A 15822-nucleotide genomic window follows, 5' to 3' on the forward strand; every position below is an offset into this window, starting at 1 on the left:
CCTGTAGATTACATGGGCATCTAAGAATGAGGGGCTTCCCAGGTGGCTCACTGGTCAAGAATCCACCTGCCAATGCAGAAGACTCGGATTCAACCCCTGGGTCAGGAAGACCCCCTGAAGGAAGAAATGGCAGCCCACTCCAGTATTCTTGCCAGGAGAATCCCATGGACAGAGGAGCCTGGCGGGCTACAGTCCAGGGGGTCACAGAGAGCCAGATATGAGTTGTTGACAGAACAAGAGCAACAGCATCATAAAAACCCATCATTATAACTAGTGCTCAAAGAAGCTAAGACCTTTTCTACTTTCCTCCTGTCCCAACATATCATCTTCTCAGAGACTGGACACAGCTGGAGAGACTGAGCATGTACACCCTAGCAATGAGAGCAACTCTCTGGCCTAATATAGCAGATCACCCATCTATCCCAGACACTATTAGTAATAAGCCCAAGGCTGATTACTACTGAGTTATTAAAAGAGCAAAAGAAAGTAGGAGAAAGAAGATTCTTGTAGGTCTGGGATGGCCAAGACTTTTTACAGCAGACAAAAAAGTCTAAACACTACCTTCTGATTCCTTAACTTCTTAACTCTACCCCACACAGTCCAGCTGGACTACTGGTTATCTCTTGGAAAGCTCTTTGTGGATTCCTGGACTTCCGTCATTGCGAACCTTTCTGAAGAGCAATTCCTGACATTCTCTCTTTGGATCTTGCCATAACCTACCTAAATTATTCAAAACCTAGGGACTTCCCTGGTGGTTCAGTGGCTGAGACTCTCTGCTTCCAATGCAGGGGGCCCGGGTTCAAACCCTGGTCAGGGAACAAGATCCCATGTGCTATAACTAAGTCTCTGTAACTAAGACCTCATGCAGTCAAATAAATAAATAAATATATATCAAAACCTAGATGCACTCTGTCTCATGTACGCTGACAGCATTCCCTGGCCAATCCCCTCCCATGGGAAATGGTTTCTTCCTCCTGTGAGGTTTTGAACCCCTTGTGATTTGTACCCTCTAGCAGCTCAGTAAACTGACCGCTTGTCCCCACACTCCACCATCCCTCACTCAGCTCATGCTTAGCATCCTTCCTTCTGTCCATCTGCTTCCTCATCTCAAGGTCCTAGGGAAAAGAAAAACAACCTCCATCAGAGAATCCTGTAACTCACAGTGCTAGCCTTCTTCCATAAATGTGCTCTCTCTTGAATTCACTTATACCCTTTTTGAGGGAAGTCTCATATCAAGAACCCCCAACCACAATATAAAAAGCTCAGGTGAATCAAAATCATTGGCAAATGTATCACAAAGATCTTATTACCAATATTAGTTGAAATATCAAAATTTTCAAAACAGTGCAGATTTAAGATTATCCTTGACATTATACCCCTCTCATTTACTGGTATTTCAAAATAAGTCAGAGAGAAAATAAGTGTATTATAGAGAGTACACCTGGAGGAGGGAATGGCTACCCACTCCAGTATTCTTGCCTGGAGAATCCCGTGGGCAGAGGAGCCTGGCAGGCTACAGGCCACAGAGTTGGACACGACTGAAGTGACTTAGCATGCATCTATGCATATAGAGGACAATGTCTTTTGTTGAATTACAGCATGGAAAAAAAAAAGGCTGATAATATTAACTTATATGGTTGCAAGCTTCAAATGCCTTCATCATTATCCTTGACCAATACAGGTGCTCAATCAACCTGTGCTATTTGAGTTAGCACCAAAGAGATATGCAGGGTGTTTTCTTGAAATTGGAAAATACGTGAAAAGTAAAGAGATATGGGGTAAATAAAAGAGAATATAAATCAATAATTTATCTCCTTAAAAACACATATCATCACCAGATAACATCTGAGGCCGCTCTTCCACGGAATAAGGACAGGTCACTTCAGAAAGCAAATCTGGCAATGTACTGTCATGGAAAATGGACTTGAAAAATCATGACATATTAGTCCACACTTTGCCACTGTCTGTGTAACCTTGGGTAAATCACCTAATCTCCCTGAGCCCTGATTTTCTTATTTTTGGAAGGAAGATAAAGACTTTGATCCTATCAACTTCTGACAGTCAGTGTTTCTAAAAGTGCTTTATAAAGCACTATGAAAATAGATGTTATTGCTTTGATTATTACGTCTCTATCAGGTAATTTAGTCCTTGACTTCATTTCCATTTACTCAAGTGTTTTTCTCTATACGTGCATCTCTAATGCATACATCACCCTGGCCATTTAAATTGTTCTTGACAGCAAGCCGGCTATTTACATCCATTTACGCCGTAACTGGGTAAATTTATATAGATGATTCTGCCATTTTCTTATATATTATAGTGCGTTTCTCAGTGTAACTGTCAAAATCAAGATGTCAGGTTTTAGGCAAAGCTCAGAAAGAAATTCTTCCATATAATTTAGAATGTCTGAATATAAACAATATCAGATTCCTCAGTATTTTAAAAAAAAAACTGTATTTCCATACTTTGTAATTCAAAACTATTGAAAGCAAAATACTGATTTTTAAGTTTAAGAAAATGTTCAGAAAATGGAACTGCAATTACAAATTTCCTGCTTATAATAGTAATGAAATTATTTTATTGATCTAATGTTGTCTAATATAACTCTAAAGATATATTTGCTAATGATGTTATAAGGTTTTTGTATTTTTTGAATACATTTTTATATTAGGAAGTTCTTTTTTATATATGGTAAGTATAACCTTACTATACCTCTCTCTCAGCTACCCCTGAATTCAAAATCACAAACAAGAGAGGTTAGTAATGATAGGTTTTTCATAACAAGAATGTTTGGATTTTCAGAGGATATATTCAATATTTAATTTTTCTTATGCCCTACAACTGTGCAACTCGGGAAAGTGTTAATAAACCACATAACAAAGGAGGGGATAAAGGCCCAGTTTTTTTAATTTAGTAAAACAGTCCGAGAATTTTAATTGCTTACATGCCATTAATAAAACTAAATGAGTTCTGAGGGGGAAAAAAATCAGACTATTCAACAGCCATTTAAAATGAACACAAAAATTCTAAATTTCATGGCCTTTATTGACAGTCAAACTCTCTCTTTATTAACTTCTGCTTCCTAATGATGGCGCACCATGGCAGTGTGCTCTAATTTCTGCAGGTTTTGGCAGATGAATCAAGGAATCGGGAGGTCATTGAGCTGACATTCAGAGCCTGCCTGAAATGAATAAATTATTCAAGGGTCCCACATGGAAGAGATGAAGTTGGGAGAACAAACTTTGAGAATAAAAGTAGAAAGGGTTATTTTGGCAGCCCCAGAATGTAAACAAAAAGAAAGCAAACAAAAAACCCAAACCTCTAATAACATTATTGAAATGTTGAATTTTGCTGTTTTTCTTTCTCCAGAGATAAAGACCAAATCATCATAAAAAAGAGAACATTAGACTACAGACTAGACAGTATCACATATGGCAATAGGGCTAACTCGGGCCTGCGAAGAGCAAGGTCCTTGCTTTCTCTTCTTTTTTGTGGCCAGTGTGTTCTCCTTCCCAGATGCAGCAAAACACTGGTTCTGTCTCTCCCTCCAATCCTCCTTCCTCTTCCTCCTTTGCTAATGCCCAAAATAATTACCTGAGAAAGTGAAATGCCATAGACAAGTAAAGAAACCTCAGTCCTTTCTCTTACCTCATGTGCTAGGACAAACGTATAATCCTGATACTTTATATGTGTACACACACACACATATATATAGTTGTTGTTCCATCTCCAAGTCATGTCCGACTCTCTGACCCCATGAACCGCAACAATATATATACACACATGTAAAATATATCAGTCTAAATACTATTAATGATAAACAACATTTTACCTCCACTGAGTGGAAGGTTTGATGGTGCTAACCCCTTGCAGAGGTGCTCTGCTTCATAAAGTACCCTAATATATAGTTACACTTTTGGTTCCTCCCAGAAATCACGTGAGATGAGGAAGAGTGGTTCTTCTATTTTTTACCACTAAGCAAATAGGCTCAAAGGTATTAAGTGATTTGCCCAACATCAGTCGGGGCCAGCTCTTGTAGCCACATTTTGGGTCTCCTATCATACTGCCTCAATAAACTTTCATCACTGAGAAGTTTCTCTCAAACAGATACAAGAAGGACAAAAAAGAAATCAACACTTCCTTTGTGTATTTCATGATGGATATCAAGATCTGTGTTTTTTACTTCATTTATGAAATAATCTTTTCTCTGTATACACTGAGTACTAATGATTACAGTGAGTTATATAAAAAGATGAGTCCATATGACAAAACAAATAAAATTTCATTAATATTAAATTCTTAAAACTTAATTCTAACAAAAATAATTATGAATGTATGACTTTTTAAGAATGGAAAGGATTTATCCACTCAATTATGAGCCAAAAAATATTACTGAGCAGGCAATGGAGCTTTGCCGGTGGCTCCATGGTAAAGAATCTGCCTGCTAAGCAGGAGGCATGGTTTACTCCCTGGGTCAGGAAGATTCACTGGAGAAGGAAATGTAACCCACTGTAGTATTCCTGCCTGGAGAATTTCATGGACAGAGGATGAGATGGACACACCACAAAGTTACTCAGTGCCTAAGGCAGGGACTCTAGGAATCTAACCCGGTCAGGGACGGCGTCAGGCAATCTTCCTTCAAGCAGCAGCAATGAAGGTAAAGTTCAAAAAAAAGAAAAGGAACTATTTAGGCAAAAAGGAAGAAAAAGGCAGAGGCGGGAGTGCAAATGAAAGAGCAGGAAGAAGTAAACTTTGAAAGTGGAATGATGTTGAATCGAGTGGAGTAGAGGTGGTCACCCAAGGAGACAGCTAGGATGAGGAAAGGCATGCCACAGATAAAGCCCTATGTAACTCCACAGCTGGGTACAGTCGGTCAGGTTACGGAAGAACAGCCAGAAATGTGTTATGGCATCACCATAAATACTGACTTTGCACTGAATTCTCGCTTCCTCAAGCAGAGCTCAAGACAGCACAGGGAAGAGTGGGCCCTCCATATCCCCTGGTCATGGATTCTAGGAGTCCCCATGGAAACCAAAGGCCCAACTGCTCACACTCCTGACATAAACGGCACCGTGAAATGAATGCAGTTGGCACTCAGTATCCTCAGCTTTCGCATCCACAGATTCAACCAACAGCAGACCCGACTGCTTTGGGTTGAAGCCAGGGACGGGAAACCGCAGATACAGAGGGCCAACTGTAGATATTATTTTTGTTTCTTGAAACTTTGCATTCACATAGAATGCAAAAAATAACTTCTTAGATACCTTCTTACTTTCGTTGTTTCCTTTAATCCTTAGAACTGTCTTCACCAAATGAAGTCTACACCACCTGCTTTTTTATTGAGACTTAAGGAGATTATTATTTTGTTAGCATCCAGAATGACAGATCCAGAATTAGAACACTGATTTTAGAATCCTTTGTCCACTGTACTTTCCAGGACACCACACAATGGCCCTGTTGGCTTAAAAATCCTAACCTTCCATCAAACCCTTAAGATCTTGCTGTGCGCCAAAGAACAAGACAGATAAGGTCATGGAAACCACATTCTACTAGTAAACTGATTAATGTCGTAGGGTCGGCTTTCTCTTAATTCCTATGTGCTTTGGAGGAAAAAAAAATACCCCATGACCCAAGAAAGGCAATGAAGTGTCCAGTCAGGGACTCGTGTCTCCGGCGTCTCCTGTGTCCGTTTCCAGTTATTCAGATTGCCTGCGGCGCTCTCTCGTGTGTGACCACAGGCCCCCACTCTGTGAGCAGAGACACGGCCAGGAAAGGCGGCGGTCCCCTGCACAGGCGGCCTGGTGTCTGGCTGATCCTGCCGGCCATGCCAACCATCTCGCTGATCACACTGTTTGCACTGTTCACTGAACCCGTGGTGAGCAAGGCGCGAGCTAAGAGGCTGGAAGAAAATGCGAGGAGCTGGAAGAACTGCAGACACGTTGATTCTCTGGGTGCGGGCACCGCGGCTGTAGCAGTGGCAGACACGCTGTATTCTCTCCTGGTTGACCCAGCGGACACAGCCCTTCCGCAGCCTCACCAGCCTAACAGAGCCATAGAACAGCCCTAACATGGCCCCAAGGGCTTCTTAAGGTGGAGCTTATTTATACCTTGGGGCTTCCGTGGTGGCTCAGAGGGTAAAGAGTCTGCCTACAATGTGGGAGACCCGGGTTCGATCCCTGGGTCAGGACGATCCCCTGGAGAAGGGCATGGCAACCCACTCCAGTATCCTTGCCTGGAAAACCCCACGGACGGAGGAGCTTGGTGGGCTACCACCCATGGGGTTGCAAAGAGTCGGACACGACTTCACTTCCACTTTCTATATACCTACACAACAAAAGCAGCCTGTGGGCAAGTGACTGCCTCCTGAGGCACATGCACAGTGCCCTAAGCGAGCGCAGCTGTTACATAACCATTACTTACCAAACGTGCGGTGGGGCGAGAGAGCCTGACCATCCCATCTTGGCTAATTTGCTCTTTCCCTACACTTGGTGGGGACTGTTTCCTTCCCACACATTCACCCAAAGGTTTTTCACCTGCTCTGGGGTCTTGGAGCCTGGCTACCTGGGATTCCAGTGACTGCCACTGTCAGGGTTCCGTTCAGTCGCTCAGTCATGTCCGACTCTTTGCGACCCCATGAATTGCAGCACGCCAGTCCTCCCTGTCCATCACCAACTCCCAGAGTTACTCAAACTCATGTCCATCGAGTCGGTGATGCCATCCAGCCATCTCATCCTCTGTCATCCCCTTCTCCTCCTGCCCCCAATCCCTCCCAGCATCAGGGTCTTTTCCAATGAGTCAACTCTTCGCATGAGGTGGCCAAAGTACTGGAGTTTCAGCTTCAGCATCAGTCCTTCCAATGAACACCCAGGACTGTTAGGGTTATGTTCCATCAAAACCTCTGTGGTCTGGGGGCAAGAGCTTCCCTAGGGTAAAGCTTGGTAGAGTGAATCCAGTTATACTTCTAGCTTCTAATCTGAGCTTTGTAGCAAAAGTGGCCTCAGCTCCCCGAAAGACTAACTGTCCCTCCAGACTTGTCTGTTTCATATCCTGCCAGCAGGAGAGAAACGGCGTTGCTGGCCACCGTGTTCCCAACCAAATCCCATACATCATTTGGCCATTTCTCCTGGGCCATGTTCTAGAAGTTAGTGGACACTTGGGAAGAAGAAAAGTGAGGCACTGAAAACATACAGGGTGGCAGGTCAGGTTCATGCAAAAAAAAAAAGAAAACCTGAAACTCTCTGGAAAGTTTACGGGTTAGCAGGGTCCCTTCTATACCTGGAAATAATGTCCATTGGGGCAGGGTTGGGGGGAAATCTCATATTCCAGAATTTTGAAGGACACCAGGTGGCAAAATACAGGCTAGATTAAATGGACTGGGATTTCAGTAGAAAGAGCAAAAACAGGAAGACCACAGAGTGGAAAGGGACAGATGAAGACATGGGAAGCAGTGTGGCAAAGAGGCAGGAAGTATGCTTGTCATAGGGGCTGTAAAATCAGTGGTCTGTTATCAACCGAGTGGACGTCTCAAGCAAGAGAGGCTCTCAAAGTTGCAGTCAGCAGCCCCAAGGCAGGTGGGCTCCAAACACAGTTCGGTGGCAAAAGCCAGCCAGCTCTTCAGCCAAGAGGCCAATGGAACAACAGGAACTCAGAGAAAAAGGATAACTTCTTGTTAGAGTCTCTTAGTCTGTGAAACACCAGCTGCAGAATCACTTTAGGGAAGCAGAGTGCTTGTCAAATGCATGGATCCATGGAACCCAATCTAGACAATCAGAATCTCTGGGGTCCCGCCCAGGTATATGACAAATACCACAGGTGAGTCCCATATGCTATTAATAACCACCAGCTGAGATAATCAAATCGGGTGGCTAAAGCCTTTGTTTAGAGACTGCCTGGGGCTATCTCTTGGTCCACAGCACCTAGAACAGAGCTGTCTAGACATAACAGACCCCCAAGTTACAGAGCGCTCACATTCCTTCCTGGGGGTAAATCGCACCAGGATCTCTCCATTATCACCTCCCTGAAGGTCAGGCCACATCCTCTGAACATAGGTGAACTTCTTGATAGAAAGTCTGTGTTCTGAGAGGCAGTTGTCTCATTTTTTTTTTTTTTTTTTTAAGAGGGAAGGAGGGTACAGGCTGGCTGTCTGTAAGGCTGAAGCATCAACTCATTAGAGGCTTTTTTCAGCAGAGCAGATTTCAGTTCCCAGAGGGGAGACCAGAAAGGACTACTTGGGAAAGAGAGGCAGGAGAAAGGCTCTAAGAAACCATGTCAGTCAGACAATACTCATCAAGACCCTAATTTGAACATAGTATGCCAGCTGCCAAGGGCAATAATACTGCATGCTCCCTGGCAGAATTGTTATTCAACTTTTAGGCCTAAAAATAAATGTGTGAGGAAAGTTTCTAGGAGGTAAAAAAAAAGTTCTAATTATAAATCAGTGTACCTGTTCACTGAATTTGTATTTTCCACCCCATAAGTCAGACTAAGTAAAACCGTGTTCCCAGTCAGGAGTTCTTACAGTAAACCCTAGTTAAATGCACCAACCACTGGCCTGCAGAATAAAAACTGAATTGGAACCACTATCTCCTTCCTGGTGACCCCTGACTCCTACCTCTACGGTCCCCTCTGATGATCAGGTTGAGGGGTGCTCCTAGTTCTAACGTTTCCTTTCAGAGGCTCCCCACTTTAGGAAGCCCGGGCTGTGTAGTGGGCACGTCTACATACAACCACAATACTGTAAGCCCTTGCTTCTAGGTTTGCAACTTAACCAACTGCTACACTCCAGGCTAGGCTAGAACTACGGCGGAACTGACAATATTGTTTAGTCGCCAAGTCCTCTTGGATGGTTTTCCGAGCCGGTGGTCTGCAGCCCGCCAGGCTCCTCGGTCCATGGGACTTCCCGGGCAAGAAAAACGGAGTGGGTTGCCATTTCCTCCTCCAGGGTTCCCATGAACAACCCCTTTAACCTTCCTAGTATCCCCTTCGACATCCTTTCGCGGTAATGATGAACGGAAGGCCGGAGACAAGAAAGCAGCCTTGAACCCAAAGGCAGCAAAAGCCCCTTCCCAGATCTCTTCCCCTGGTGTCCTCGGATGCCTCCTGTCCCCGGACCGAGTCCCACAGGCCCCCAGCCCCACCACCACCACGGGGGAGCGCGCAGTCACCTCTCTCTGCCTTCTCTCCGCAGCTCCAACGGCAAGTCGGTCACTTGGGCGCAGAACGAGAAGAGCAGCCGCGGGCAGCACCTGTGGCAGAGGCTGTCGGTGCACATCAACAAGAAGGAGAACCCCAACCAGACGGCCGTCATCAAGCCCTTCCCCAAGAGCACGGAGGGCCGCGGCGCGGGGGGCGCGGGCGGCGGCGGCGGGCCCGAGCCCCCGGACGCCGGCCCCAAGGCGCGCCCCGCCGCGGCCGAGGCCGAGGAGCGCAGCGCCGCGCCGCGCGCGCCGTCGCCCATCAGCACGCTGAGCCGGCGCGCGGGCGGCCGCCCCGACGACGAGGACGCGCGCTCGCTGCGCTCGGAGCCCGCGGCGCGCAGCAGCTCGTCGCAGGGCTCGCTGCTGGAGCAGATCAGCAGCGTGGTGACCCGCTTCACGGCCAACATCAGCGAGCTCAACTCCATGATGCTGGCCGCCCCGGGGGCGCCCGGCGCGGGCGCCGCGCTCTGCTCGGCCTACCTGATCCCCACGGAGATGCAGCTGCCCGCCGCCGTGATGACCACGTTCGCCGAGATCCAGCCGCCGCCCGCCGCAGAGGCCCCGCCGGCGGAGGGCGCCGCCCGGGAGCCTTCCCCCTCGGCGGCGGCGGCCGGGCCCGAGGCTGCGGCCGGCAAGGCGGACCTGGAGGAGCTGGTGGCACTCACGCCGCCGTCCCCCTTCAGGGACTCGGTGGACTCTGGGAGCACCACCCCCAACTCGCCGGTGTCCGAGTCGGCCCTGTGTATCCCGTCGTCTCCCAAGTACGACACGCTTATCATCAGAGATTACACCCAGAGCTCCTCGTCCTTGTGAATGTCCTGGGAAACCACGTTGGGGTCCCCCCGCCGTCCCCAGGAGCCGAGACCCTCCGGTGTCCCCACAGACAGCAAGGACAGGCCTGGGCGCCTGCTTAAGACCCCGAGGTGGAAGACATCGCGTACACCCGCAGTGGACACGAGATCAAGAGTGCTATCTACCATCCACCGACGAAGACACCAACCACAAATCTTTCGGCAGATTTTCTTCTAGTGGCCTTAGAAAACATGGGCTTTTAAGAAACACCGATTCTACTTTTGAGGGCTCACGAGGAGTCTGTTGAACCAGTTACATCCCAAGTGCTTTGCTCTAGGGAAGCAAGGAGTGTGAAACAGCAAAATGGAGGGTTGAAAACGCATAGTTAATAAGCAACTGTAAAAAAAAAAAAAATTTTTTTTTGTTTGTTTACTTTAATTCTTTTCCCAGAAGATTCTTTGATTCACCAAACATGAATGTACATTTTCTAACAAACTCAAAATCTGGGACCAAAACATCAACCTTTCTCTTCTTCTTTTTTTTTTTTTCTTTTTCTTTCTTTTAAGACCTTGGAAAGGAGACTTGGGCCCAGTATTTGCTGAGGCGTTGATATGAGTGTGTCCCATGGGCAACATGCAACTGTGTGATGAGGGCCACGCTGATGTATGTAGGGCTTTTACCAGACACTTTCCAATTTGGTTGTGACCTCCTCTTCCAAAAGCCTGCATCCTGGATTCCACCTAGTTATTTCAGTTCACCTCCATTAACCAAGAAAACCAGTGGAAGATTTCTTGACTATTTCACCATGTTGCCAATCAATACTGGAGTAGCAAAAAATATTTTCTGGAATACTGTTTTGTAATTCCCTCACTGGGGTGCGTTGTGTAGCTGGAAATTCTCTTTCTAATAATAATAATTGAGCTCCAGCTTGGCTATCTCTTTCATGAAATGTGGCCACTCATTATGAATGCATTGCCAGCTAAAATATTTAAAATATGCATTTGGGCTTCTTCATTCCTTTCTTTTGAGAACCTGATGCACAAAGAGCTCCTCTGTTCTTTTCAAGTCCCACCACTGGAAGAGTGGTCCGTAGACCCAATGAAGACACTGTCGTGATTGGAGGGACTGTTCAGAAAATTAACACAATCTTAATACACTGGAGACTTTCAACTGTCAAGTCGGCTTAGCAGAGATTTAGCTATGCCAGTGAGCAGTGATTTTAACTTTTCTTGGCTGCTTAAACAGGGCAGCTATGAACTATGACACATGTAGATTTTTCAAAGCAATACAGAAAACTAAAACAGAGGAACCTTAACAGATACAAACCACACAATCTTTCTTAGCCATTCCAAAAAGAGGCAAAGCAATTATTAATATTTTCCTTTTTAAAATAATTATGAATATAATTTTGTGCACTTCATACTTACTGTCACTTTTTAAAAACTGCAGAAAAGAGGTTTAAAGTTATAGTAGACATATCTGTGCTCTGATAGGCTCCTGTAGATAGAATTCAGCTCAAGGCCTGCATCCACCGTCATTTCTTTCTTCCTCCCATTACAGCTATCCTCAGGTGCCAAATGTTTCTGATTTTTAAATAAGGATAGTAATAAAAGGAGGATGTATCCTATAAATTTAAAGTCCAGTTGACCCAGCCTTATACTAAAGATAGCCTTATGAGAAAGATTTGCTATGAGGCAGAAGTATATTTTTAGCAGAGAGAAAAATAAATAAAAACCTTTTTCCTTTTGCTCAATATCCTTATTTGGTATTTTTTATTTCACATCTACTTAAAAGAAGGAATTGAGAAATGAAAATATATTTATTAGCATAATTTATCATTCTCTACTTTTAAACCTTAAAATACACTGTTTTACCTTTCCTGATAACTATTCTCGTATTAAATTATATTAAATCAAATCTCCCAATATAAAACATTAAAAGCTAACGTTAATTTACTAAAATATAATTTTTTAAAAAATCAAACCTCCCGTGCAAATTTGAAAATAGCATCGTTGGAGCCCCTTGTTCCCAAATATTATGAGACTCTTGAAACAGTCAATCTAGCTAAGTTTTGTGGTTTCATTGAAGGCAAATGTCTGCCTCTACTTGAAAAACAAATGTAAATATTTTGAAGTAAATATTAATATCCCTGGATTCTCATCAAAAGGGTGGCATTCACCTGGGGGTTACTGTCTTGATTTCTTAGGCATTGAAACCTTCTAAGTATGCTCTATCTAAGTTTTTAAATTTGTTTCAAAGAACCCTTATATTGTTTTCCACTGTTTTCTCAATACAAGTTTCACTGTGTTGACCAACAGGAAAACATTTTTAAGACTTTATCCATGATCAAATTCCTTTTCTATTTTTTTAGTAACATATTTCCTTTAAAAGTATACTACCATATGAGAAAATTCATTAGAAATTAAAATTTAATGTGAATAAATTGCCATCATATAATTCTATATGAATTAATAGTCAACATAAGAAAAATAATTCATCTAATTAGAGGAGAACAAGAGGTATTTTTCTGTGTATTTATATAACCCTTTGCCACTTCATTCAATACATTGTATAATATATAATATTATTGGTAATGCATCCTTGGGATCTTTTATTTTGGAATGATACTAACTCTGTCTCTTTGCCAATTCTAATACCAGGTTCCAAGTTAAATCTACAGTACAAAAGAGAACTGAATATTCATTCTAGGGCTAGGATATGAACTTCACAATTCATTTGAGTACCTATTTTCATTGAATTTCCTAGAAAACAATCTGTTCCTGGTGCCCAGTGATAATTCAGGTGGGACCAGCATGACTCAAGGGAAGGGGAAAGTACAGTGAAATGCTGAGTTTCAGAAAAGCGACCATAAGGACAGTTTGGTCTCAGGATTAAAAAGAGAAGACCTGGTTCGGTCAAATTGTACAGACTATCTGAGCAGTCCACGCATTCTGTATTGTGGGAAGCAGTGGCGACCGCCTAAGAAGACCGTATCTGCCCTGCGAAGAAGCAGAACCACCTCTCTGGGTTAGGGGTGGGGAACAGAGAGGGTGTGTGGAAAGAAAAACCATGTGAGATTTGACTGAAGCAAAGAGAAAAAAGCAGACCCCTGAATGTGCTAATCCTTGTCAGTAACAGTCTTTCCCAAGTTTCTGCTGTTACCAGCATGTGATCAGAAAGACTAGGAACTATTTCTGACTGTCAATGAATTGTATAATGGCTCTGCTGCAATTCTGTGACTTCCAAACCAGGAATAAAACTCTTAAAAAAAAAAATTTCCTGTGCTAGTCTCCCAGCAAAATGTACGTGTTTCGGAGACTTCAAAGGTTATTACCTGAGTTCACATTTAGCCACAGCTTATTAATAACCCTCAAGCTGTCAGAATCTCAATAGTTACCATTTACAATTTTATACTGTGAAAAATATACAGATCAGTGAAAACTGTAAAGATAAGTTGGAATTCACTTTAAAGAGGGTCTGAAGCCTGAGAGATGCTCTGCTATCTGTTGAAGAATGAGGCATGTATAAAATAGTTGGCTGAATTCACTGATCTTCCCAATGTGAACAAATATACTATGTATATTGTGTGTATTTCTAGAATTCAATGGCAGCTGCTGGTGGTGTTGTAATTAGAAATCTATATAGAATATAGATGTTTTAGAGAGATGGTGCCAATCCTAAAAGATTTGTGTGGGCTACAAGTGCTTGTACTTACTTTTTTCTGCACTTTAACTGATTTGGTTTTAAGATGGTGTGCGTGTATGTTTTTCTTTTTCTTTTTTTTTCTGTTGTTGCAGCTTGTGCTATTAAAATGATAGAGAATGTTAAATTATTTTGATGTGAATTGCAAATGATTTTTTCATAAAGTTTAACATTTCTATCAGCATTGTTTTGCTTTGTACTTGTATAAATGTGTTTTATTTTAGTACTTTAAGATACACTTGCCTGTTTCTCAGTTGTCTAAATCATGTTAGCGCTGGTATTTGTGAAGTCAGTTACTTTTTGAAAAATATTAAAAAAGAAACTATGATATGACTTTAAGATTCTTCCCCTTAAATGTTTAGATTGTTGTCGTAATAGTGTTTTCTGTGACCCAAAGAGCCATACTATTAATTCACCTTAAATTCTGAATGATCTACACATTTGAGTTATGGGGTTTACAAAGCAGCCTGCGGACAGTAGATTAAAATGTAAATGTCGACTAAGCACAAAACCACCAGAGACGCTGTCCCCAAAGGTACCTGCAAATACCTTCAAGACATAAATAAATACTTATGTTTAAACAAGGAAGCATGTAGGGAATAAAAGTTTCGTATGTGTCTGAAAATACCAATACAAATTATAGGTGTAGTTCCACAGTTACCTGTGTTGATAGAAGTAGCATCACAAAAATAATATAGATTATGTGTGTGCATATATATACGTATATGTGTCTGCATATGTACACAGACTTACACTCATCAACATAGATATTTTATTTTCGAATCGATATAGTTTTCTATGTGTATGTTTATGTTTATGTGTGTATGTATGGGCATATCTATATAATTTTTCTGGAAAAAAATTACTTATTAAATCACTTTTTACTTTGATAGATTCTTAAGCAAATTTACACTCCCTGAACACAAATTAGCTAAAATTCAAAAGCATAATGTAGACTAGATGAATGATGTATGGAAAAGAAAGACAATGTAAATTTTTAAAATATATCTTCTTTCTACTCCCCTGTATTATTTGTATACATTTAATATGTATATACACATTTATTCTTATACATGTATAAGTTGATACAAACTATGTTTGAACTTAACAAAAGAAAACCTTTTTTTTTTTTGTCAGACTCTCTAATTCAGTCTCTTCTAAGTAATCCAAATGGGCATATGTTTATGTGAACTTAAGGTTGATATGAAATACCTGGACTCCATACAGAAAATTATCTCCTAAAGATCAAAAGAGTTTTGTAAGACTCCATAGAATCACAGGAGGTCAGATAAAACCAGATGATGCAGTAGAAATAGCATTAAATAGGATTAAAAGTCACTCTCTACTGCCCTGTCCCGTATGATCTTGGATGAATAATCTTGACATCTCTATAACTCAGCTCATTATTTAAATGCAGACATGAGTAACAATAATCTGTGAGATTTATTTCATTTCCAGCATTCCTAGTATGTGGTAAATGCTTAATAGGTGGTAGCTATCAATGGCAACATAGTGTTTTTTATACAGTTAATATCCAGCAGGAAGCTTAGATATGTTAAGTCCAATATTACTTGTGGAGCAGTAACAAATTCTTGTCCAACTTTAGGCATGTATCATTGCATGGGAAAGCCTATGGAGGTTGGAACTGTCCATCTAGGATGACTTAGTAAAATTGATCTTATGCACCACAGAAAGAACATTTTCTTCTGTTATAGTCTATGCTGAATGCTAACCAGTTTGGGGGTATAGTATGTAAATGATCAGTTTGTAAAAATTAACAGTTCTCAAACATTTACTTTTTTATGGTAGCTAGCTAGATAGATAGGTGCATGCTAAGTCACTTCATTTGTGTCCAGCTCTTTGTCGTGCTATGAACCTTAGCCTGCCAGGCTCTTCTGTCCATGGGATTCTCCAGGCAAGAATACTGAAGTGAGTTGCCATGCCCTCCTCCAGGGGATCTTCCTGATCGAGGGTTTGAACTGGTGTCTCCCACGGCTCCTTCACTGAGGTGGATTCTTTACTGCTGAGTCACTAGGGAAGCCCCAGATAGGTAGGTAAATAGGATTATGTTTCATTAACATATAATTTCATTATTATCCCCTTAAAAACACAGTATCTTCATTTTTTTTTC

At 42.4% G+C, this 15822-nt stretch overlaps 1 protein-coding gene and 1 long non-coding RNA gene across 3 annotated transcripts in view; one reads left to right on the forward strand and one right to left on the reverse strand.

The window, feature by feature from the left end:
- LOC122430928 overlaps positions 1-9316 on the reverse strand; it is a 262437-nt gene extending 253121 nt beyond the window's left edge. Inside the window, exon 1 of the long non-coding RNA XR_006266408.1 lies at positions 9165-9316. This is a non-coding gene — a long non-coding RNA (uncharacterized LOC122430928). The remainder of the gene's footprint in view (positions 1-9164) is intronic.
- Positions 1-13954, forward strand: part of GRM5 (glutamate metabotropic receptor 5) — a 598074-nt gene extending 584120 nt beyond the window's left edge. For both annotated transcript variants that reach the window (XM_043451882.1, XM_043451883.1), the window contains one exon: positions 9188-13954. In XM_043451882.1, coding sequence (XP_043307817.1) covers positions 9188-10010 — 823 coding nt within the window. In that variant the 3' untranslated portion in view covers positions 10011-13954. The remainder of the gene's footprint in view (positions 1-9187) is intronic.
- Positions 13955-15822: the final 1868 nt, after the last annotated feature.

This window comes from Cervus canadensis, chromosome 29 (assembly GCF_019320065.1).
Source record: "Cervus canadensis isolate Bull #8, Minnesota chromosome 29, ASM1932006v1, whole genome shotgun sequence".
In the NCBI taxonomy this organism is placed as follows: Eukaryota; Metazoa; Chordata; class Mammalia; order Artiodactyla; family Cervidae; genus Cervus; species Cervus canadensis.